We start from the raw sequence: 25,021 nt of genomic DNA, 5'->3' as shown, positions 1-25,021 counted from the left end.
AAAATGGCCAGACTTTGTCTCACCTACTTTGGTCATGTTGTCAGAAGATACTGGGCCCTGGAGAATGAAGGCTATCATGCTTGGTAAAGTAGAGGGTCAGTAAAAAAGGAGACAACCCTTAATGAGATGGATTGCCATAGTGGGTGCAATGATTGGCTCAAGAATAGCGAGTATTGTGAGGATGGCACAGAACCAGGCAGTGTTTTGTTCTGTTGTACATAGGGTCGCTATGAGTCAGAGCCAACTCAACAGCATCTAACATCAGCAACATTATATTAACAATTCACCAGGTAATGGACATTGAATTTGTTTCTAGATTTTTGGCTAGTATGAATAAAGCTATGAACGTGCATGTACAGGTATTTATGTATATTAAATATAATAGTGTTGTCTATTCCATGGGATGCTCTAGCCAGTAATGAAAAATACTACAAGTATATTCAATAGTGTGTATAAATTTCAAAAGCATTGTGCTAGGTCAAAGAGACAAGACATAAAAGACTACAAATTTTCTGATTCCCTTTTCATGAAATTGTAGAATGGGTAAAACTATAGTTACAGAAAGTGGATGAATGGTCTCTAGAGGGGGTGTGTGTGTGTGAGGGGGGGGATTAACTGTATAAAAGGCATTTCTTGGTGATAGTAATGTATATCTTCATCATGGTGTCTCCATGACTGTACACATTAATGAAAACTCATCAAACTAAAAACAGTTAACATGAGTGAAGTCTACTTTATATAAACCACACTCAATAAAGCTGATTTTTAAAATGAAAAGGTATCCTGATGGAGGGGCTGGGGCTGCTGATTTCTAGAGATTGAGACACAGTTTCCAAAGCTCAAAGACTGCATGAGTGACATCGTGTAAGGTGCTGTGTTGCTGGTCTCCCTGCATTTATGCTCAGCTGACTTCTTACTTGTGGCCCAAAGCATGGTGGGAAAAAAGCATCATAGCTGCTCTGTTTCCCAGTCATATGTGAAACAATTCAGATTATATGCAGTGAGTTGTAGCAGAGTAAACAATATTGCAAGAACCAATCAAATTTGATGGTACTGACCTAGGAATTAAACAGCAACCAATCTAGGTTCTCATCTTGGCTCATCCACTTAGGAGCTATGTGACTTTGGACAATTTCTTTCAGCTTTTATCAGGGGCTGGTGTACAGAGATGTCAATGTGTGTCCTGCCCCAGGGAACTCAGGAGTGCTTATTGGTACCTTGGTGTTTTAGTCTACAAAATGGAATAATAAACTCCACAATGCCTGCCTCACGAGTCTGCTGAGATTAAAGACAGATGTGTGAGGCACTTCATAAACTGAGCAGGGCTATGTGTGTGAAGGTGGTGGTTATTTTATTCTCCTATGGCCTGTACAGCTATGTTTTATAATGTACCTCAGTTTCGGTGAAATGATTCTGGATGCCCTCTGTAGACTTGTCTGACTAGTTATAGGTACACACTTAGCGAAGCAACACAATCAAACTCTCTGAAGAAGGTACATTCGCCATGTTAGAATATATTCAATCCAAACACAGAGAAAAAAAATGAGACCACTGATTTTGAGGTAGGACAGCTCCCTGAGTCATGGTGTTGTGTGGCCAAGCTGTCCCAGAAAATAGAGAGAGAGAGAGAGAGAGAGGAAAATGAGAGTGTCCTTCCTGAATGTTTTATACATTTTTCCTTTAATTTGTAGGGATAGTGTAATAGTTTCCAGAGAATAGATTCACCTTGTATTACTCACATAGCAAGCACACTAAATCTTGTTTTCTTGCTGTCTTTCAGATAGAAAAAATCTCCGCCAGCCAAGAAACTCTCAAAAGCATTTTGTGATGGACATAGAAGATGAAGAAAATATGAGTAAGATCTAGGTCTATCCCCTAGTATCACACATAGCTAATTTTCTTTTAAAATCTTAGTATTTTTGTAAATTGATTTAACGAGACTAATTTGGGAAAGGTGATTTTTCTAATGAACTGTTAACAGTGGTTTGGTTTTAATATTTGATGCATTTCCTATACTAGGTAATAGTTTTTAGTGTGTCACTTCTTTTACAGGTATATGTGCAGATTTTCTGTCCTCCTGATTGTCACAGGTCATCATGTACACACCTGGAAGTACAACCTGCACACCGAGAGACTCGTCTCATGATGGTTTCATTCTGAGTCTTGTCATTGCATAGGTCTCATGATAATGGCTTGATATTTCACTCTCTGCATATTTAAGATAACCCTCGAGATTGATTTAAATACCTGGTCATTTGGTTTAACAGTGCACAAACATTTTCCTTTTAATACAGTTGATTGTCCTGCATTTTGAGGAAGGGGCTCACCCAATGCTGTTAGATCTTCAGTTTCCAAAGACATTGACTAGATTTAAGATAGTGTGGCCCAAAATTTACTCTTAGACCCTTACTTCTCTATACTTTCTTCACTGGGAAAGGTGGAGAGCCTCAGAAGCACCCTCCATTGTTCCCTTGGAAGAGTGCAGTGAAGGTACCGTTTTATCTTTAATCCCAGACAGCACTGAAGAATCCAGAAGAATTTAGTAGGGAAATCACAGTGAAGACATTCTTGCTGACTAATTTGTGTGTATACTTACATTGTTTTCTCATTTGTCTCAAGGAAGAACATGCCCCTCTCACTGATGAGTAACAGGTACTGAGAGTAGTTATTGATTGCTGGGAGGTAATTCAATGTATTTCCTTGTGGCTACACACACAATAAGGAGCCCTGGTGGCTCAGTAAGGAGCTTGGGTGGCACAGTGGGTAAGGCATTTGGCTGCTAACCAGAGGGAAGATGAGGCAGTCTACTTCTGAAAAGATATATAACCTTGGAAACTGTATTGGGATTGCTGTGAGTCAATTGCCTTGATGGCTGTGGGTTTGGTTTTTATTTTTTTGGTGGTTCAAAGGTTGAGCGGTCAGCTGCTAACTGAAAGGCTGGCCATTCGAACCTACCCAGAGGCTCCATAGGAAAAAGACCTGGCAACCTGCTCCCATAAAGAGTATAGCCAAGAAAACCCTATGAGGCAGTTCTACTCTGTCATGTGGGATCAACAACAAGCACACAATTGACTACTTGAGACATCTCATTGGAACTACTCTCATCTCCCACAATAATGGTCACCAATGTTGAGTAATGCAAATGGTCACCTAATAAAGAGTTTTTGCATGGTATTACTGCTGTCAGCATTTTGCTACGAATGATATAAAGTTGGTCTTGGTCCTTTGTGATATGACCTGTGCACAGAATGTCCTCTTTGCATGACCGGAGTCAGTCACTGAGGGAAAACATTCTCAAGTGTTGTCCAGGAGCCACCGGAGCAGCATGCCACCTCCTCATGCTCACCTTTGTGCTGCCTTTGGCCACTTGGTTTTTTCCAGCTTGGTTTCCTCATCAGTTCCTGTGATTCAGAGCTCTTTAAAACCCAATTTTGTGTTCTTACTGGTCAGTTCCACTCTTGATCTCCATCCAGATTTGCCTCTGTTTCTAAGCAAGGTTAGGCTAACACTCCTCGCTACAGAGAACAACACGAAAGGTGTGTGGTGTGAGGTCCACGTGGAGGTGCTGGCAGGGGTCCCTAGAGTGTCCTCATGGTCTAGACCCTGCACTGACATCCACATCAGCAAGCGCCTGGCCTCCGTGGACACCTCACTGTTGTATATAGTTGGTTAATGAAGGCCTTTCCCCTCCCAAAACTTACCCTGAAATAACTTCTCAAGATAAGCAGTCCTGAATGATTTTTGCCTGAAAAGATAAGCTGCTGATTTGATACTGAAACTTTGAAATGTCAGTCCTGTATTTTCTATCATCTTGAAAGCAATGAGAAATTTGATCATGATTAATATCTAAATTTATGAAATATAGTAGCAGGATATGTAAAGAAAAAGCATCTTTTTAAGGGTTGTTGTGGTAGTGGGATATCTTTCCCCAATTTTAATTTTTTACTTTCCTGTACATAGTAGCTTTTTTAATAAGGTGGAAGATAAACAGTATTTCCATTGCTTTTGAGGTGAATAAGAATTTAGGATTTATGTGAACTGTGTTATAGTTATGTTATTAACATTATGTTATGTTAAGATAATGTTAATAACATATAACATAATGTTATATAGTTATATTATTATTTATTTATATGTTATTATTTTTCTTATAACTGCATATTATTTGTCATTCCAACACTGACTATTTTTATTTCTAAAAGGAAAGCATTCGGTTATTTCAGCAATTTTGCATATTTGATTAAATGAATGTCAGAACACATTTATTATGATTTGATTTGCTATATTGATGAAGAATTCTGTACCCACAAAATTAAAGTATAAGCAGTAACCTAGTGTGTAATGTTCTTGCTCAGTTTATTAACCTCCGAATACCTTCTCGGCTCTACTTTTTTCCACCTCTTTTTCCCCTTGAGCACCGAAAGGAGTAACCTATCGAGCTTTTGCTGGAGGATGTTATAAATGAAAATTTAGTGACCATTCCATCAGCTTTGTCAACTGGGACAAGTGGTGTGTGTGCGCCAGGCATGTTCTGATGAAGTGATGAGAGTAGAGGGAGTGTATAGTCTCTAGATCTCCCTCAGGGCAGTCTCAGTCTTCCCATGGGTGGTGTGTAAGCAGGGCTGTTAGCGATTGTCCCAGTGAGGGACCACAGCCCCACAAATTAGAGATCTCAGCAGCCGGCAACTCAACCTTCAGTCTCACTAAGCCTTCTCATGGGTCGAACTAATAGACATTTTCACATATTTTTATATTATGGTAGTGGAAATGCCCCCTACAGCCACCATCCTGGGGCATTTGTTAAGTTAGTTTACAACTTGGTAAGAAATAGTTTGCCCCCTTGAAAGGTGCCAGCTTTCGTAGCAAATGGTCTTTAAAGACCTCCGCACAGGTGATCATTACCCCTGTGCTGCACACCTGTGCTGGCCTGTTGAAAACAAACTCTGATGAAAAAGAACTGGCTTCTTTCTCTTTTAAAAAAGTTAGCTAAACTTAGAGGAGGAGGGATGAAGACTTTTTCATCCTTCTTCTGAAATCAAAATCATGTTTAATTTTGTCATGGAGGTTTAGGGTTCTAAAATTATCTTAAATTGATTTTAAATATAAACCATCTTTAAGAGGTAGGATAACCAAACTATTCTGGAAATCCATCAAATATTTGTTTTGTTTTTTAAAAAAAGACAAAATTGTCAGCTGTAGTGAGGAAGTTAGGAAAGTATAGACTGCCTGCAACTTCAATTTTCTATCTTGTTTTTATATTTTTTTTCTATGATGAATATATTAGAAATTCAGAAGTAAATAAATTCTCATATATAATGATCATTTTTTAATGAATATTAGAAATATACAAGTATATACTATATTCTCCAAAAATAGTTTTTAAAACTAGAGTATTTTACATAATTATGTAAACTGTTTTCTAAGATTAATTCATGAACCTTACATATGTTCAACTTACATATGTTAATTAAATATTTTTAAATCTGAAAAACTAATTAAATTGTGAGTGCATGTTTTTAAATTACGTTTCCTCTTGTGGGAGATACGCTGCAGTTTAAGCCCCACAGATAGTAAGGGGGTAAATGAAATTGAAAAAAAAGAGGACAGTATGAAGGTAAAACATATTTGGCTCTGCTGATATTAAATTGGCATTTCATTAGACTTTAATGTAAAATATTTCTCAATAAATTTATCATCCCACATTTTGATACACTTAAATAAAGCATCTCTAGATGCTTCAGAATACTGTCATTTGAAAAAAGTATTTTTTAAAAAATCACCTTTTAATGTAAAAGCACTTGATTATACTAAATAGAAACTACATTAGCTATTTTCAGCAAAATGCCCAATTACTAATTTAAATTTAGGCTGATAGTTCTTTGACTAAATTTGTAGTTCTTCATTTGTATAGCTAGGAATAAAATTGATAAGCACACATCACTTAACCAGTTACAAAGATAGATAAAGGAATCTATAAATTTTGCATTTACAAGATCCTGCAACGAAGGCGTTGTAAGTTACTCTTTCTGGGCACCACAGGTTCCAGCAGCATTGATGTTAAGGAAAACCGCAATCTGGACAACGTGGCCCCCAAAGACAGCAGTGCCCTGGGGCCTGGGGAGGGCGCCCAGCTCTCCAATGGGGGCGGCGGCCACACCAGCAGGAAGCGGCCCCTGGAGGAGGGCAGCAATGGCCATTCCAGGTTCCGCCTGAAGAAGCGGAGGAGGATGCCAGGGCCCGTCCTGCCCAAGAACGCCCTGATGCAGCTAAATGAGATCAAGCCAGGCCTGCAGTATACCCTGCTATCCCAGACGGGCCCAGTGCATGCACCCCTGTTCATCATGTCAGTGGAGGTCAATGGGCAGGTGTTTGAGGGCTCTGGCCCCACAAAGAAAAAGGCCAAACTTCATGCTGCTGAAAAGGCCCTGCGGTCTTTTGTCCAGTTTCCAAATGCCTCTGAAGCCCACTTGGCCATGGGGAGGACCCTCTCAGTCAACACAGACTTCACGTCTGACCAGGCCGACTTCCCCGACATGCTCTTCAATGGCTTCGAGACTCCGGATAGGCTGGACCCACCCTTCTACATGGGCTCCAATGGGGACGACTCCTTCAGCTCCAGTGGGGACCTCAGCCTGTCTGCATCTCCCATCCCTGCCAGCCTCATCCAGCCACCCCTGCCTGTGCTCCCACCATTCCCACCCCCAAGCGGGAAGAACCCGGTGATGATTCTGAACGAGTTGCGCCCTGGACTGAAGTATGACTTCCTCTCTGAGAGTGGGGAGAGCCATGCCAAGAACTTCGTCATGTCAGTGGTGGTGGACGGCCAGTTCTTTGAAGGGTCAGGGAGGAACAAGAAGCTGGCCAAGGCACGGGCTGCCCAATCAGCCTTGGCAGCCATTTTTAATTTGCACTTGGACCAAACACCATCTCGCCAGCCCATCCCCAGTGAGGGGCTTCAGTTGCATTTACCACAGGTGAGGACCATGTGCTGCCACCGTGCTGCCACTATGCAGGGTGGGCTTGAAATCTTGGAAACACATTTAGGTAGGCATTATCTCATTGCTGTTGATACCACCTTCATGTTGCTAGATCCTCTCCAGGAGTAGTGTTGGTAAGTCTGGCTGCTGGGGGCTGCCCATGTTGCTGTGGTATGTTCAAGGCCAGTCTATTACAGACCTGTGGGGATGCTGACCTCCTGGGTGTGGTGGCAGTAGGGGTGCTGGGAGCCTCCTTCCACCAGTATCCAAACACATCCATCCTGTTCATCCGCTTGCAAGGCTCCCATCCCACATGGCCTACCCTCTGCAGTGACCTTCTCACCGTAACTAGTCATCATCAGGAGAGGGCAGGGTGAACTGGAGCTGGGGAACTTGGCCCCCAATTCTGGGATGTTTTCCTTCAGAATCTCATCTGGGAGCCTTGTGCACAGCACATGGGATGCTGCCAGGCCCAGCTGAGGACCTCAGCATGAGCCAAGCATCTGGTCCCCAGCTCCTGCGTTCCTGGCCAGTGGTTGCGTTCCTGAGGCCAGCACCTGCCCTCGCCAAGTGAGGGCACAGAAGATGCAGGCACAGGGTGTCACAGGCCTGGGACTATGAGTAAAGTTAGCAGATCAGGTAGGCATGTAGAGAGACCTTTCCCCAAAATGCCTAGCACCTGCCTTGCCCTGGGGTCCTCTGTGCCCTAAGTTCCTATGTGGGGTCCATGTAGGTCCCCTGCTCAGGCAGGGTACAGGCAGCCCTGGGTTTGGATGATGAAGAAAGAGATGGCTTCAGGGTTGGCTGAAACTGGCCTGTGTGGTGGAGGAAGAGTGAAGGAGAAATAAGTAGCATTGAATTGTCATCGCTTAGTCTAGAGCACTTTGATAATTTATTACTTCCTTTTTGAGAACCCAAACTCCTTAGGGTCTATTTACAAATTTTTCTTTTAGAGAGAAACTTCAACTATTCCTTTTTGACAAAATATTCATATATATTCATCATTTGAAGATGAATATATACTGTGTTTTATCAGAATAAATGAAGCACTCAAAATTGATAGATATGAAGGCCTGCATTTCTACTAGAAGAATCAAAGTGTATTATAGTTTGCCTTGGGCTACAATTAGAATAATCTCCATGCACTTTTCTTCTAAGATGACCAGTAGTTCTCAATTTTAAAAGAAAATTTATTCTGTTTTGCCCAAGGCAACCAAATACAACTTTATATAAAATAACTCGTTCGAAGTATTTTCTGGTTTTTCTTATGAGCCAAATAATCACTTCCTATATTAATTTCTTTCTAATATTATTCATGGGAGCTCTGGTAGCATAGTGGCTAAGGCACTTGACTGCTAACCAGAAGGCTGGCTAACCAGCCACTCCTCGGAAGGAAGATGGAGCAATCTACTTCCATAGTGATACTGCCTCAGAAACCCAAAGAGGGGTCGCTATGAGTCGGGTCTGACTCGATGGAACATAACAACAACAACACAATAATATTATTCATAAGAATTATTAGTCCCTTTATAATTTTATGGGAGCTCTGGTGGTGTAGTGCCTAAGGCATTGGACTGCTAACCAGAATGCTTGCTAGTGGTTCGAACCCACTAGCCACTCCTTGGCAGGAAGATTGGGCAATCTACTTTTGTAGTGATACTGCCTCGGAAACCCAAGGAGGGCTTGCTGTGAGTCAGATACGACTCGATGGCAGTGAGTTTTTTTCAGTTTTTATAATTTTATAAAACAGTGCTATAGATCACAAGTGATTTTATTTTATTTTATTTTTAAGTTTACTATTGCTAAAATATTTCGGCTTGACTTCAAAATAGTCCCTGAACGTGACTTGTCTTCCCTGGATGTCACTAGAGTGGTGTACAAGATTATTAGAATAACATCACATGTTGTGAGCCACTGGTGACTTAGGTGTGCAGCGTAGGTTGGTAGCATCTCAAAGGAGAGGCAGATGGGAGCCAATACATGGTGAGTGGGACTTGCAGCCCTTTTCTCCTGGACTGGCTCTGTGACTTCAGTGACATAGTGTGGGCAGTCATCAGGGACCCTACTTAAAACATCCTACTGGTGCTGGCATCTCTGTGAGCAATGGCACACAGAGTGGGCCAGGCCCGCCTGATGCCTCTTCCTTGGTGTCTGGCTGTGGCAAGGGTTGTGGGACTGTCCCTCCCCCACTGCCTTTTCTGTGGCTTCCCACCCATCTCTGCTCACAGTGGCCCCATACTGCCAGTGCGTCTTATGGGACCCCGAGAATAGCTCTTGAATCTGATTGCATTTCTCTCAGGAGACCTGGACGGGAGCACACACAGAATCAGTCCTCATGATTATTGCTGGGCTCTGTGGTCTTTTGACTAGAAATTTCAAAATGTGCATTCTAGAGTGGGTAAAAAATTCCTCCTGCTGTCTTAGAGCCATCCTTGAAGGACTTGGATAAACTAGCCCTGGTCTTAAGTTTGGTCTCCTCAGTGCTCATAGTGGCATTAAGAGGTTTCTAAAATCATATGGCACCAGCCACACAGAGACTCTCAGAGTACTCTGTCCACAGCAGGTTCATTACAATGGCATGACCACATGTCCTCCAGCCACAAGGGGAAGGGCCTCCACACTTGTGCACATTATTGCTGCATGGGGGTGGGCTGGCGTGTGAAGCACAGTGCTTTTGTGACTCTTCTCACCCCCCAGTTCAGTGGGGAATCACTTCATTAGCCAGAATGAGTTGTCCTGCAGGGCAAGACTACTATCTTTAAGGCAATTGAAGAACTATCCACTTGCCTCACATGCCTGCATCTAATAGTAAACACAATCATAAGGGGGTGACTTTGCACTGAATGCCACAGTCAACCTTTCTCTGCAAGTTTGGAGATGTGCCCACCCTTACATGAAAAGAAAACTTTTATTTCCTCTGGCTTACCCTTAACTTCCTTCATTATTTTCTATTCTACATAAATTCAGATGGACTGTCCTTCCTCTCTGCTGCCTTGACCATTTCATTGTTCACAAGTTCTGCATTTCTGTTTGCCATTTTAACCTCTTCACTGTGCTCACTTCTGTCACTGATGCCCCTGCCCACAGTGCAAAGCAAGGTCAGAGACCCTCACCTGATTCTTCTCTGCTTGTCTGGCCTTGGACACTCCCTGAGACCCATTGGCACTTGTTGGCAGAGTGGTAAGAGTAGATGGTTATTTTATTCCAAATAAACCACCACTTGGAGCAAGTTGTTGACTTTTTGGTTACTGTTGCAAGTGTTTCATTAAGGGCCAACCATGGGATATCAAGCTTATCTGTTGTCCATCTGATCATCCAGACAGTGTGAAATTGTTGTCTCTGGGTTCACATGTGGCTTGTTACACCCACCCTCTCCTTGGGCAATGCTTCCAAAGACACTCGGGCCATTATATCCCAGATTCATGAGACCCAGAATGGATTGTCAGCCATAAAAACAAAGCCATGTCCAAATGCTTGTCCAAGTGTCTCACTGATCCAAAATTGTCCCAGTCAACATATTCTAAACAAGTATTTAATATCTTCCCTCTACAACTATAGCCTTTGGTACATTAGAATAGTACTTACTCTGCATAATGAACAAACATTCTTACACTTTCTAATCTGGCCCTGGTTCCTGAGTGGACTGAGCTGGGGCATTTGATTCGCCGCTGAAATAACTGAGAAGCACACCTAAGATAACCAGCACCTTTGAGAGCGAGGTGCTGTGAAAGCGTAGCAAGTCTTTAATCCTATCACACCTTCAAACAGCCCTTTTTCTCTGGGCTGTGATTTTGATTATTATGCCCTCAGGAGTCTGCCTGGCTTTGTCGTGCCAAGAACTGAGCTGTACCAAGTGTGGATGTGAGGAAGGACTGAAAGGAGCTTGCCCACATCATCCAAAAAGAGTGTTTGGTGCCCAGGGTGCAGGGACAGCACAGGGGTTCCAGTGGGAGAGTCATTGGGGGTGGGTGGAGGGAGACCGCCTGGTGCAGACAATCTTGAATGAATCACACTTCCTCCTCTGCACCTCAGTTTCCTCCTCTGAATACAGAGAGGTACTCTCTGAGTCTCTTCTCACAGAGCTATTGTGAAGGTCAGAGGGTCAGCATGTATACCGACTTGCCACAAGGGCTGGCTTTTGCTGGCATGGCCTTGGCCTGGGACTTTCCAAGGAGACTGCATGAAAGGATTCACAGGCAGAGATTGTAAGGTCCTTAAGGAAGCACATGCCCATTCACACAGGTTCACATACACACGTATACCACACACACTCTCTCATACACACATCTCACATACTCTTTCACTTAAGTACAATCCTCACCATGTGCACACATGCACCCACACACCTATTCACATGCACACACACTTACACATCCACTCACACTCACACTTTACATACTTTTTCACACACACACCCCATACACTCAGATACACTCCCTCCCTCTCTCTCTCTCACACGCACATAATGAACAATGTTCATTATGGAACACACATAATGTTCCAGAACAGAAATGACCTGTAGATGTCACCTTGTGAGGGGCGTGCAGGTTGACATTCAAAGAGAAAGCTAGCTCTGCCCAGGCGTGCACTGTTCTCCCCTAACCCCTCCTCTGTGATCCCCAGGTATTAGCAGATGCTGTTTCGCGCCTGATTCTGGACAAATTTGGTGATCTGACCGACAATTTCTCATCCCCCCATGCACGTAGGAAAGTTCTTGCTGGAATTGTCATGACAACAGGTAAAAAGATTGGTGCTGTATTTAACCCTCTGATTACCTTTCTAAAATTTTTAACACATGCAATCTTCTTAATCTATAAATATCATTGTCAGTACTGGAGATCATTTAATTCTTTTCTTTTTCAAAGTCTCTGCTGTATGCAAATGTAGGAATTGTGCTTGCAAACTTTTGTCCTAAATATGTATTTTTTTTAACCTAGTTTCACTTAGAGACAATGTACTGTTGTGTCAGTCATTATATTTGATTCCCAGTTTTAATTATATGAATGGTCTTGATTTGCTAAGACATAGGGTGGAAAACTACAGACTCTTTTCCTTCACACCTGACTTACCAGTTAATGTCAATGCTGCCACATGAGTTTCTGTGACTTTTATGGGGAAAAGAGAACACTTTAGCAGAATAGAAAGCATGAGGAAAGCATGTTTTAGAATGGCAGAAGAAAACTTACTTTTCTAGAAGTTCCCAGTAGAGAAGGGATTCCTTGTCCTAATCCCAGGCATGGGAACCCTTAGCAGCATCTCTCTGTGGATAGCTCCTAGGAAAAGAAACCATGGCTTGGGCCTGGGCTCATCCTGGGATAAGGCTCACGGAAAAGGTGTCAGCTGCTCTAGGCCTGGTCTGGGTGTCAGGCCCTCCCTACTCCAGGGCATCTGCTCAGCACCTCTGGCCTAGTCCATCTGCCCAGTGAATAGTCAGCCTCCTACAAACTCTAGAGGCCAAGGAGGGAGGGAGCTGGGGACAGTCAGTCCATCTACACCTACATGGAAGGGAGAAAGCCCCAGAAGAGATCATGTAGTCCTTTACCACTGAGGTAATTACTTCCCTTAGACTATGTAGAGGAAATGCTTCTGTAGTCCTCAACATTGTCCCCAAGAGTCCTGTGGCATCATGGTTAAGTACTTGGCTGCTAGCTAAGAGGTTGGCAGTTCTAACCCACTCAGCAGCTTTTCAGAAGAAAGACCTAGCAATCTATTTCCATAAAGAGTAATCACAAAAACCCCAAGAGGCAGTTCCACTTTATCATATGGGGTCACTGTGAGTTGGAATCAATAGCACCCAACAACAACAGCAGCATTGGCCCAACACTTGATGCCCTAGGGAAAAAAATCCATACTGTTTTAGCCACAAGCACTCTTTTGCCATGACATATTTTCTTTGGCATAGATAAGATGTGTTTAGAGGAGAGGAGCGCTGGTAGCATAGTGCCTAAGGCATTTGACTACTAACCAGAAGGCTGGCAGCTCAAACCCACCAGCCACTCACTCCTTGGGAGGAAAGTTGGTCAATCTACTTCCATAGTGATACTGCCTCAGAAACCCAAGGAAGGGTCGCTATGAGTCGGGGCTGACTCGATGGCACATAACAACAACAACAGAGGAGAGGATGAAATATTATAAACCTTAACTTGTTTTAATGTTTGATACCAATATCTTCCTTTCTGTTCTCCCTCTATCACTTTCCTCTTATCTTTTACATTATTAAAAGGTGAGCACTCCAACCTCTGAATGAATTGCTTCCCACACTGAGGGCCCGTGCCTCCTCCCGTGCATAAGTAGGCAGGCATCACTTTCTCCAGATTTACTAACCACTTTAGAAGAGGCAGATTATCACATGGGGAGCTTTTCACATCTTAATGTGCATCTAACTCGGGACCATTTGCTCCAAGTCAGAGTGCACTAATAGGTGTATATGTGGAGCACTGTCTCACTGCACCTGGAGCAGGAGTTCTAATGTCAGATGGCCTGGTTCAAATCTGAGCTCCCACTAGGTGAATGACCTTGGGGCAGGTATTAACCTCTGTGTGCCTCAGTTCCTCATCTGTAAAATGGAGATAATGACAGCCAGTGCTTCAGAGGATGCTGGGGAATGAGATGAAAATAATTCACTAATGTACTTAGTACAGTGCCTACCCCATAGCAAGCAACTGTTAATTTAGCTATTAGTAAATACAAGTTAAATGTCCTTAGTATTAAGGACATTATACATCATGTCTGTAATAACTGGTTATATCTAAGAAATTAAACATCAGAAATATTACTAGAAATTCACCAGTGCTTATGACTTCACTTTCAGTATAATTAAATCAAACTCATTGCCATCAAGTCAGATCTGACTCATAGCAACCCCTCCTTGGGTTTCTGATGGAAGTAGGTTGCCCAACCTTCCTTCTGATTCAGTATAATTAAATGGTGACAAATATTATTCATCAAAATGTTCTGAATTAATTCTATTTTCCTTCTTGCCTGTCTGGGTGAATTTTAGCCATTCTCCCTAACCTCTGTGGTACTTTGATATTTAATTTCAAGATTAATTTCCAGACCAGTTAGTGTAGTGGTGAATGTTCAAGAAAAGATTTTGTTGCATTCCAGGGGAAATAATTCCAGAAGCTGTATACTAAATAGTTGTAAGGAGAGTTAACTTCCAGAAATACCGCAGGGCAAGCCCACAGGGAGAGTCATTCTCTCACTGCACATCCGTTTGCCAGGTAGAAAATAAGAGGGCAGGTATGTGTGAAGATGAGATGCCAGCAGCTTAAACTGTGAATTGGACCCTCCAGATCAGGCTTCCTCTTGAAAGTTAGGTCACTAAGAACACAGTTCAGATTCCAAGAGCACACTTAGGCAAGCACTGCTCTGGATTGTGGGGAGTCATTTCTCTTTTTTTTTTTTTTTCCAGGCACAGATGTTAAAGATGCCAAGGTGATAAGTGTTTCTACAGGGACAAAATGCATCAATGGCGAGTATATGAGTGACCGTGGCCTTGCGTTAAATGACTGTCATGCAGAAATAATCTCACGGAGGTCATTGCTGAGATTTCTCTACACGCAACTTGAGCTTTACTTAAAGTAAGTTTAGTAAGTAAGTAAGTAAAGGAGGCTGTTCTAAAAATTATTCTCCTCCTATCAAAAAATATTGCTAAACCTCCTGTTGCTGGAGCCACTGAAAGAGTCTCAAAATAGTAACTGTATCAGTAACGAATGGACTGGGGTCCCCACTTTCCCATGTGCTAAAGTTGCCAAGCAGAGTTGACCAAAAACATGGCATGAGCTAGTGGGAAACCATGACATGGGCATAAATTTCAAGTCTGTGTGTAAGACCACATGCTCCTGTTGTGTGTGTTATAGGTCGAAATAGAACTTCCTAAACTGCCTCATAAAGATGGTCATTTTCATTGTAGCCACTGTGCCCACAAACAGTCAATCATGTGTCTAAACCGCTTTTCTTTATCTTTTTCATCTTTGTCATTTAAGTTTCATCTTTCTGTTTTGAAGTCTTAAATGAGAATGAGAAAGAAAGTTTGCCTGCCTTTAGATGATATATCTGTTACCACAAACAGATAAATTTTCAGGTTGAACTTTGCTTTATCTTGTTGAGACTAATAAAACCTAGGTCCTCTGACCTTTGGAAATCATTTTAAATGATGAGAGACTAAATTTTAGTTGTAAACAGCTTTAAAGCATATCTTTGCCACTTGTTTTGTTTCAGTAGCAAAGAAGATCAGAAAAGATCCATCTTTCAAAAATCAGAACGAGGAGGATTTAAACTGAAGGAGAATGTCCAGTTTCATCTGTATATCAGCACCTCTCCCTGTGGAGATGCCAGAATCTTCTCACCACATGAACCAATACTGGAAGGTATGAAACTAGGTTTTTCAACAATTGACAGAGTTTCTCAGGAAAATTCATGATTATGTAGTAACAGATAAAGGAATAAATATGTGTTAATATCCACTTTTGAATTTCATCCATGGATGTTGATCTAATTAGAGTCTGTATAAAAGCATTGGTTTTTCTTTTCAATCAATAAGTTAATTAGAAGAGGTTAATGAATGAGAAATATTAATTCAGATTAATCAAGTAATTAGAATGGAGCAAGGATATTAGGTCAAAACTTTATAGTATTCAAATTCAGGTAATATTTATCTCTAAGTCAAAAATGTTATATGATCCTCTGTATTTCTGATGAATTATAGTGTAATAAATACGTAATAGGAATATTTTCCTGATATTTCAGGGCAGGGTAGACACTAATGAAAAGCAAGACAGCTGCTGCCATCAGATTTTGTTCCCTCTTTTTCATATAAGTTTAGCTCTGTTCATAGTAACTTGTGTCCACAACTTTTCTCCTAAACTTATGATTTATTCCAAATAGAACAATTGATTGCATTATTTTTATAATCTATTGATTATAAAAGCAACACATACCCATGTGGAAAATTGCTAAATATTTTTAAAATATAAGAAGAAAAATTAAAATCACCCATATTCATACAGCCCAGAGATAATTACTGTGAATGTTTTAACATGTTTCCTATAGATCTGTTTTTGCATCCCTATAGATCTTTGGAAAATTTATAGAAAAAAATAATATAGCAAACACCCAAGTATCCATCACCCAGAATTAGCATGTTGTTATTTTGTCATCTTTGCTTCAGCTCATTTTTAATGATAGATATAAATCATGTCAGCTAAAATAGAAGCTCCCTTTCTTCCTAACCCCTGCAGAGACCCCTTTTGTTACTTTGTTTTTTATTATCTCCTTTCTGTCTAATTTTATTTACCCACCAGCCACTCTTCAGAAGAAAGGTTGGGCAATCTACTTCCGTAGTGATACTGCCTCGGCAACCCAAGGAGGGGTTGCTAGGAGTCGGGTCAGACTCGACGGCACATAACAACAACAACAACACATATTATATATGTAAAGAGCCCTGTTGTTGCAATGGTTAAGTCCCTGCCTGCTAACTGAAAGGTTGGTGGTTTGAATCCACCAGCCACTCTGCAAGAGAAAGACATGGCAGTCTGCTTCCATAAAGATTATAGCTTTAGAAACCCTATGAGGCAATTCTACTCTGCCTTATAATGTTACTGTGAATCATAATCAACTCAATGACAATGGGTTGTATTATATACACATATACATATATATGCACAAACTATTTTAAATTATATGATTTTCAGTAAATTGAATAGGTAGTTTACTACCTGTGGGTTTTTTTTTTTATTATTCATTTTATTGAAATATAATTTATATACAGTGAAATACACAAAATTAAAGTGACATAGGTCAATGCATTTTTTTTTTTTTCTTTTCTACGGTGTTCTCATCCCTCCCCTCCCACCCCTGACAACAAACAAACAAAGTTTCCCTCCATATATAAACCTTTCCTTGACCCTCCACAACAATGAACTAATACTGTATTTGTCCTTCTGTGAATGACTTATTTCACTCAGCATAATGTCCTCCAAGTTCATCCATATTATGCGGTGTTTTGCAGACTCTACATTATTCTTTAGTGCTGCATAGCATTCTATTATGTGTATGTACCATAGTTTGGTCTCCACTCTTCTGCTGATGGGCACATAGGTTGTTTCCATCTTTTTGTTATTGTAAATAGTACTGCGATGAACATGAGTGTGCATATATCTGTTCCTGTCCTGGCTCTCACCTCTCTAGGATCTATACCTAATAATGGGACTGCTGGGTCAAATGGTATCTCCAATTCCAGCTTTCTAAGGAATTGCCATATTGCTTTCCACAGTGGTTGTGTCACTTCACAGTCCCACCAGCCGTATATGAGAGTCCAAACTCTATACATCCTCACCAACATTTGTTATCTTCTGTCTTGTTGAACCTTGCCATCAGTACTGGAGTGAGATGGTATCTAATTGTTGTTTTGGTTTGCATCTCTCTGATGGCCAATGATTGTGAGCATCTTTTCATGTATTAGTTGGCTACCTGAATATCCTCCTTGGTGAAGTATCTATTCATGTCTTCTGCCCATTTTTCAATTGGATTGTTAATTCCTTTGGTGTTGAGGCATTGGAGTTTTCTATAAATCTTGGAGATGAGTCCCTTGCCAGATATGTAATTATCAGCAAATATGAATTTATTGCTGTCATTTTTGTTATGTGCTTTTTCGTGGTGTTGATTTCTTTGTTCCATATAATTTTCTATGCTGAGCTCATTTTATGAATTGTATTATCACTTCCTTTGTTGCTATCATTTTAGTATTTGCTAAATATTTGTGCTGGTCCTCTTTTCTATTTTGATGTGAACGTTTAGCATTTTTCTTTGAGGTTACCCTATGATTTATAGTTTTCTCCTCAAGTTTAGAACAGTCCATTCTGTCTGGTAGTTGTCTTGACATTACCTGTGGGTTTTTTAACCCTGTTTTTGTCACTTAGAACCAGCAGACAGACATCCAAATCGTAAAGCAAGGGGCCAGCTACGGACAAAAATAGAGTCTGGTGAGGGGACGATCCCAGTGCGGTCGAATGCAAGCATCCAGACTTGGGATGGAGTGCTGCAGGGGGAGAGACTGCTCACCATGTCGTGCAGTGACAAAATTGCTCGGTAAGGCACCCACAAGGGTTCCCTATAGGTTCTTATAAAAACGAGTCTGTTTCTGGGCTCTCTAGTCTCTGTTGGTCTGTAGTAACCTATAATTGCACAAATTCCACAGCTTTTCAGATTTTTTTCTACCTTTTCATGAATCTTTATTCTTCTACATATATTTTAGAATCAAACAAACCCACTGCCATCAAGGCAATCCTGACTCATAACAACCCTACAGGACAGACTAGAGCTGCCTCATAGGGTTTCCAAGGTTGTAAATCTTTATGGAATCGGATTGCCTCATCTTTCTGCTGAAGAGTGGCTGGTGGGTTCAAACTGCCAACCTTTTGGTTAGCAGCCCAATGTTTTAACCATAGTACCACCAGAGCTCCTTATTTTAAAATCTGGTTGTCAAATATTCCTAAATGTCATGTTGGGATTTTATTTGGAATTGCATTGAAATTATGGATTGAGATGCAAAGAATTGAAATAAATCCTTTCTAATAATGTGACCTTGCCATTCTCCCATGAAGAGGTGATGTCTGTGTTCCCTTCCCCAGGCAGCTTCCACTTCCTGCCTGAGTCTCATGGGGATGCCCTGAGGGGTGAAATGCTGTGTGGAGAGGGAATTGAAGAGCAGGCAGCACCAGACATGAGGAAAAGAGCCCATCTGGAAAGTGGAAGAGAGAAGAGAAAAACCACCAATATAAGAAATGAGCATCACTACAGATGCTACAGATAGTTTATGAGTCTTACAGAGAAATTAAATTTGACAACTTAGATTCAGTGAACAAATTTCCTGAAAGATGCAAACTCTCAAAGCAGTTTGTGATAAATAGAAGAAATAAATTATTTGAAAAACCCCTATATCTGCTAAAGAAATTCAATTTGTAATTTAAAATCTTCACAGAAGGAAAATCCCCAGGCTCAGATGACTTCACTGGTGAATTCTTCCAAACATTTAAAGAAGAAACAGTACCCATTTTATACAAAATTTTCTAGAAAATTGAAGAAGATAAAATACTTAGCAATTCATTCTATGAGCCAGCATTTCCCAGAAACCAAAGCCAGACAAAGGCACTAAAAGAAAATTAAACTACATACCATTATCTAACCTGGACATAGATTCAAAAGTTCTAACAAAAATTTAGCAAACCAGGTCTAACAGTAGGGATTATCCTAGGAATGCAAGGTTGGTTAAACATTTGGAAGTCAATTGATGTAATTCCTCATATTCACCAACTAAAAAATACAGAGAAAAGTGTATTTGACAAAATTCAACATATTTCTAATGAAGACTCGCAGCATAGTAGGAGGAGAAGAAAGCCTCAATCTAATAAAGGGCATCTGCAAGAAGCCCACATTATACTTAATGAGAGACTGAATGCTGTCCCCCAAAGGTCAGGATGAAATAAGTTTGTCTGCTTGCATCACTTCTATTTAGTGTTATGCTGGAGGTTCTAACCAGTGTGGTAACATTCAAAGAAATCAAAAGCATCCAGATTGGAAAGAAAAAAGCAAGACTGTCCTTATTTGCAGGCATAATTGCTTATGTAGAAAATCAGACGGATTATACAAAAAAGCTATTAGAACTAATGAATGAGTTTAGCAGCATTGCAGGATATGTGATCCAATAACAAAAATCAACTGTATTTATGTATTTTCAGCAATCAAAAATGAAATGTATGAAACAATGCACTGAAAACTATAAAATGTTGTCGAGAAAAGTTAAAGAAGACTAAGCAACTGGAGAGATACATAGTGGTCATTCATCACAAAACTCAATGTTGTTAATTTAAGATGCCAATTTTGCTCAAATTGATCTATAGTTTCAACACAGTCCCAATCAAATTCCAGCAGACTTTTTTGGAGAAATTAACAAACTGATCTAAAATTCGAATGGAAATGTAAAGTGACTACAATAGCCAGAACAACTTTCAAAAAGTACAAAGTTGAAGGCTACAATAATAAACTAAGTGTGGTTTTAGCATAAAGATAGACAAGTAGATCAAATTTGCTAAGTAGATAGTCCAGGTTGTTGTTAGGTGTTGTCAAGTCGGCTCTGACTGATAGTGACCCTATGTACAACAGAACAAAACACTAGCTGGTCATGCACCATCCTCACAATCCTTGTTAGACTTGAGGGTCTTTCCCTTTTTTGCTGACCCTCCACTTCACAAAACATGATACCCTTCTCTAGAGAATAGTCCCTTCTGACAATGTGACCAAAATAGGTGAGACGAAGTTTGGCCATTCTCGCTTCCACGGGGCATTCCAGCTTCACTTCTTCTAGGACAGATTTCTTCATTCTACTGGAAGTCCATGGTACTTTCAATATTCTTCACCAGCACCACAACTCAAAAGCATCAGCTCTTCTTCAGTCTTTCTTATTCATTGTTCAGCTTTCACATGCATATGAAGCTATTGAAAATACCATGGCTTGGCTTAGGTGCACCTTAGTTTTCAAAGAAACATCTTTGCTCTTTAGCACTTTAAACAAGTGTTTTGCAGCAGATTTGCCCAGTGCAATAGGTCATCTGATTTCTTGACTGAGAATCTAGGTCAAAAAAAACCAAACTCACTGCCATCGAGTTGATTCAGTAGACCCACACAAATATGTACAACTGAGTTTTAACTATGGTGCAAAGGCAATACAGTGGAGAAAGGGTTGTCATTTCAACAGATGTGCAAGGACAATTAAATATCCCTGAGTTTGGTTTGGTTTTTATACCAAAAAATAAATCAATAAAAGGAAAAGAAAGAAATCCATACCTTGCGCCATAATAGAAAAAAATCGCTCAAAATGGGTCATAGACCTAAATGTATAAAAGTTGTAGAAGATAAGGAAAAATCATTGGGACATTGGATGTTGTAATGCCTAAGGCATTTGACTGCTAACCAGAAGGCTGGCAGTTCAAACCCACCAGCCACTCCTTGGAAGGAAGATTGGGCAATCTACTTCTGTAGTGATACTGCCTTAGAAACCTTAACAGGGTTCACTGTGAGTTGAATCAACTCGATGGCATTGAGTTTGGGTTTTTTTTTTTTTTTTTGGTGTTCTCTAACACAACATCAAAAGCACTCTGCGTAAGAGAAACGAAATTAATAAATTAGAGTTCATAAAAAGAAAATTTCTCTTCAAAAGACACTTTTAAAAGAATAAGTTGATAAGTCATAGACTGGAGAAAATATTTGCAAATCATATATCTGATAAAGAATAAGTATCCACAATACATATAGACTCTGAAAACTCAACAAGGGGGAAGAAACAAAAATGGGCAAAAATTTGTTTTTTAAATGAGCAAAATACTTTAACAGACACTTCACTAGAAAAGATATAAAAATTGAAATAAGCACATGAAATGATGCTGAAGATCGTTGGTCATTAAAAAACCTAGTTACTATAGAGTTGATTCTAACTCACACCACCAGCCCCATGTGTAGAACTGTGCTCCATAACATTCTCGGTGGCTGATTTTTTGGAGGTGCATAGCTAGGACTTTCTTCTGATGCACCTCAGAGTGGACTCAAACCACCAACCTTTGGATTGGCAGACGATCTCGCACTAACCGTTTGCACCACCCAGGAACTTCTTCGTTCATCATCTGTTGTTGTGCCATTGAGTCGATAGCTGCCTTATGTGACAAAATAGAAGTGGGCTACAGGGTGTTCTAAGCTGAAATCTTTACAGGAGAAGATCCCCAGGTCTGTTCTCCGACAGAGCCATTGTGGTTTGGAACTGCCAATCTTTTCGTTAGCAGTGGAGCACTTTAACCATTGGATTACCAGGGTTCTCTATCTGAAAATAGCCCTTGGAATTCCCCATAAGTTGAGGTGTGTTTATTACATAAAACCTTTGGACATCTCCTAAGACTGTGTGCCAAGCAGTGGGGGCCACAACTCTGGAAAGGAGGGAGCGTGATTGCAGTCATGCATATCCAGTGATTCAATCAATCATGACTATGCAATGAAGCCAATAAAAGGCTTTGAACACAGAAGTTCTGAGGCTTCTTGCATTACCCAGAGTTTCTCTTTGTAGGGTGGTGCCTCCTTGGGGAGAATGGAAGTCTCGTGCAGGGACCTTTCCCACCATGTCCTGTGTGTTTCTTCATTTGTGTTCTTTCTGATATTAATAAATGGCTAACTATCAGTATAGATACTCTCCATGATTTCTGTGAGCCATTCTAGAGAATTAATGAACCCACAGAGGGCAATGAGAGCCAGTAGGAGCTGACTTCAGAAGGACTAAGTCTTTCCAATCCAGTTTTGGATGTCTGGTGGTTGGAGAGTATGCTTGGGCAGCTGATGACAAGAAAGGAAATGTGGGGAGGTGAGGGCTGGATCTTTTTCTAGTTAGGAATTGGGTTCATGCTAATCGTTACCACACAGTTAGCAAGAAAGGTGAGGGTAGGCCACCTTACTCCTAGCTTATTAGTGCAGTTGGCAGTCAGCACGAGATTTGTCTACTTTGCCCCTTTTTTAATGCAATGACTCACTGATACATTTATTTAGACCTAATCTTCAATAGGAGTTTTTGAGTGGTACCAATGGTTGAAGCACTTGACAGCTAATCAGAAGGTTGTGGTTCAAATCCACCTAAGAGATGCCTCAAAATAAAAGTTGGTGGTCTACTACTGAGAAATCAGCCATTAAAAACCCTGTGGAGCCCACTTAACACTCTGAAACACATGAGGTTGCTTAAGTTAGAGTCAGCAGCAACTGGCTTTTTAATCTTTAATAAGTGTGTCAACATGGGAAAAGATAATCACAAAAATTAATCATTTCATAGTTAAAAAGGACTTTCAAGTAGATTATCTTTCTTGAAAATTTTAAACTGCCAAATCAATTTTTTATTCTTAATGACTTTTTTTTTAAGTAGGCTGAAGTTTCTATAAAACAAACAGTACAACTGTGTAATTAGTAGAGTTTGAAGTTCTGCTGTTAAATCTGAGGTAGACACACATCTTTCCTTTTAAGAATGTGCTTCCTTCTCCCCAGGTGGAACGTGGTGGGCATCCAGGGGTCCTTGCTCAGCATTTTCATAGAGCCAATTTACTTCTCGAGCATCATCTTGGGCAGTCTGTACCACGGAGACCACCTCTCCAGGGCCATGTACCAGCGTATTGCAAACATAGAGGACCTGCCCCCCCTGTACATCCTCAACAAGCCTCTGCTGAGTGGCAAGTATCTTAGAATGTGCTGTTTAAACTCTCTCACATAACTGTGTTTTATTTCTTTATTCAAGTCCTTACCAATGAAAAACAAAACAACCATAGGGAAACTGCTCTGTGACCATAAGAGAAACATGAGCCTTTCTAAAGGGACAAGACTGATACTACCTAGCCCTCTTGGGTGTTTGAAGAATCCTGTGTCTAAAGCCTGAAGTGAGTCCCTTTGTGGGATGAATCTGTTCCGTGGATTCGAAACCTTGCCTTTTGTAGGCAGAATTGCAGCAGCCTGGACTCAGCACCTCTGTGTCTTTCTATCCTTCACGCCACACAGTGTATTCAAGTCTCCCAGCTCCCTCTCCCAGCAGCAGACACTCAGCTGCCAGGGGAATTATGGGAGTATCAGCCTTCCAAAACTAGCTTTGAGTGCCTTGCTGGTGTGATATCTCTCCTTAAGCCCCTAAGGTGGTTGTCACTCAATGAGTTGCCACCACAAGGTGACCTCCTTTGCAGGCAGGTTTCACAGAGCTCCTGGGAGCGTGATGCCCAGCCTCTCTCCTGGATGTGACACAGACATAATAAATATACTACTTATAACATGTAGAACATATCTCAGTGGTGTCTTGCACCCACCCTTTAAGCCCTATATTACTTTTTTTGTTTTTTTTTTTTTTTTAGAATTTCAGTGGCTAACAGTAGAGTGAACAAGAGCTTTTGAATTCAAGGGTCCTATCTTCTAAGCTCACCCTTATTAAAAAGGACACTATTAAGGTACTTTAGCCTTTTAAAACTACTGTTTTTCTTATCTTTTTGAAGCTCAAAACTAAAATAATAACCCTGAACTAAAATGTGTTTCTTTTTCGTGTGCGTGTATGTGTGTACTCAGCTTTTTCTGATACTGCTTGGCTACTCGCATGTCTACTCTGAGGAAAAGCAATGTGGAATTTTATTTGAATGCATAGCTGTTAGACTATATGAATTAAGGGAGATGGGGAGAAAGAGCTGTTTTGGAAGAAATTTTATAGCTCTCTTACCTTACTATTATATATATATATATATTTTTTTTTAACATTTTGTGATTTGAGTGAACATTTACACAGCAAATTTGTTTCCCATTCAATAGTTTATACACAGGAGCTCTTGTGGCTAAGGCATTTGACTGCTAACCAGAAGGCTGGTGGTTCAAACCCACCAGCCACTCCTTGGAAGGAAAGTTGGGCAATCTACTTCCGTAGTGACACCACCTCAGAAAACCACGGAGGAATCACTATGAGTCAGATCCAATGTGACAACAGTGCGTTTAGTTTATACTCATTTTTTTTTCATAACATTGATTGCAGTCCCCACAGTGTAACAGCTCTCTTCCAGCTTCCTCCCTGTGGTTACCCTTTCCCTGTGTCCTTTGCTATGCGGTCCTGTTCTCTGAGCTATCTCGCTGTGCACATGCTATGCTTTTGATCTCACATGGTTGATTATTCCAAGGAGTGCACCTACCTGGTATAATTGTTCACCTCATGTGCCTGTTTATTGTTTGGCTGGAAGTTAAGCTATGGGAATGAGTTTGATTCTAGGCCCAAAGGGTGACAAGAGGCCATAGTCTTAGGGATTTTACCAGTGTCTTATCAGATCAAAATCTTTTTTATGATTTTGAGTGTTATATATGTATATGTGTGTGTGTATACATACCCCTCCTTGGGTTTCTGAGGCAGTATCTCTACAGAAGTAGAGCAGTCTAATTAGGAGAGTTTGAAATTCTGCTGTTCTAATTGCACAATCTTCCTTCTGAGGGATTTCCTTCTGGTG

At 40.7% G+C, this 25,021-nt stretch overlaps 1 protein-coding gene across 1 annotated transcript in view; it reads left to right on the top strand.

Annotated features, from left to right (window-relative positions):
- Nucleotides 1-25,021, top strand: part of ADARB1 (adenosine deaminase RNA specific B1) — a 125,454-nt gene that overhangs the window by 23,788 nt on the left and 76,645 nt on the right. Inside the window, exons 2-8 of the mRNA XM_007948690.2 lie at nt 1,781-1,855; nt 6,040-6,974; nt 11,601-11,715; nt 14,392-14,560; nt 15,201-15,349; nt 17,900-18,068; nt 23,049-23,230. Of these exons, the coding sequence (XP_007946881.2) occupies nt 1,781-1,855; nt 6,040-6,974; nt 11,601-11,715; nt 14,392-14,560; nt 15,201-15,349; nt 17,900-18,068; nt 23,049-23,230 (1,794 nt within the window). The remainder of the gene's footprint in view (nt 1-1,780; nt 1,856-6,039; nt 6,975-11,600; nt 11,716-14,391; nt 14,561-15,200; nt 15,350-17,899; nt 18,069-23,048; nt 23,231-25,021) is intronic.

Source organism: Orycteropus afer, unplaced genomic scaffold (genome assembly GCF_000298275.1).
Source record: "Orycteropus afer afer isolate SDZICR_OR568_19922 unplaced genomic scaffold, OryAfe1.0 scaffold00219, whole genome shotgun sequence".
NCBI classification, from domain to species: Eukaryota; Metazoa; Chordata; class Mammalia; order Tubulidentata; family Orycteropodidae; genus Orycteropus; species Orycteropus afer.
This window is presented reverse-complemented; position numbering and strand designations above follow the sequence as displayed.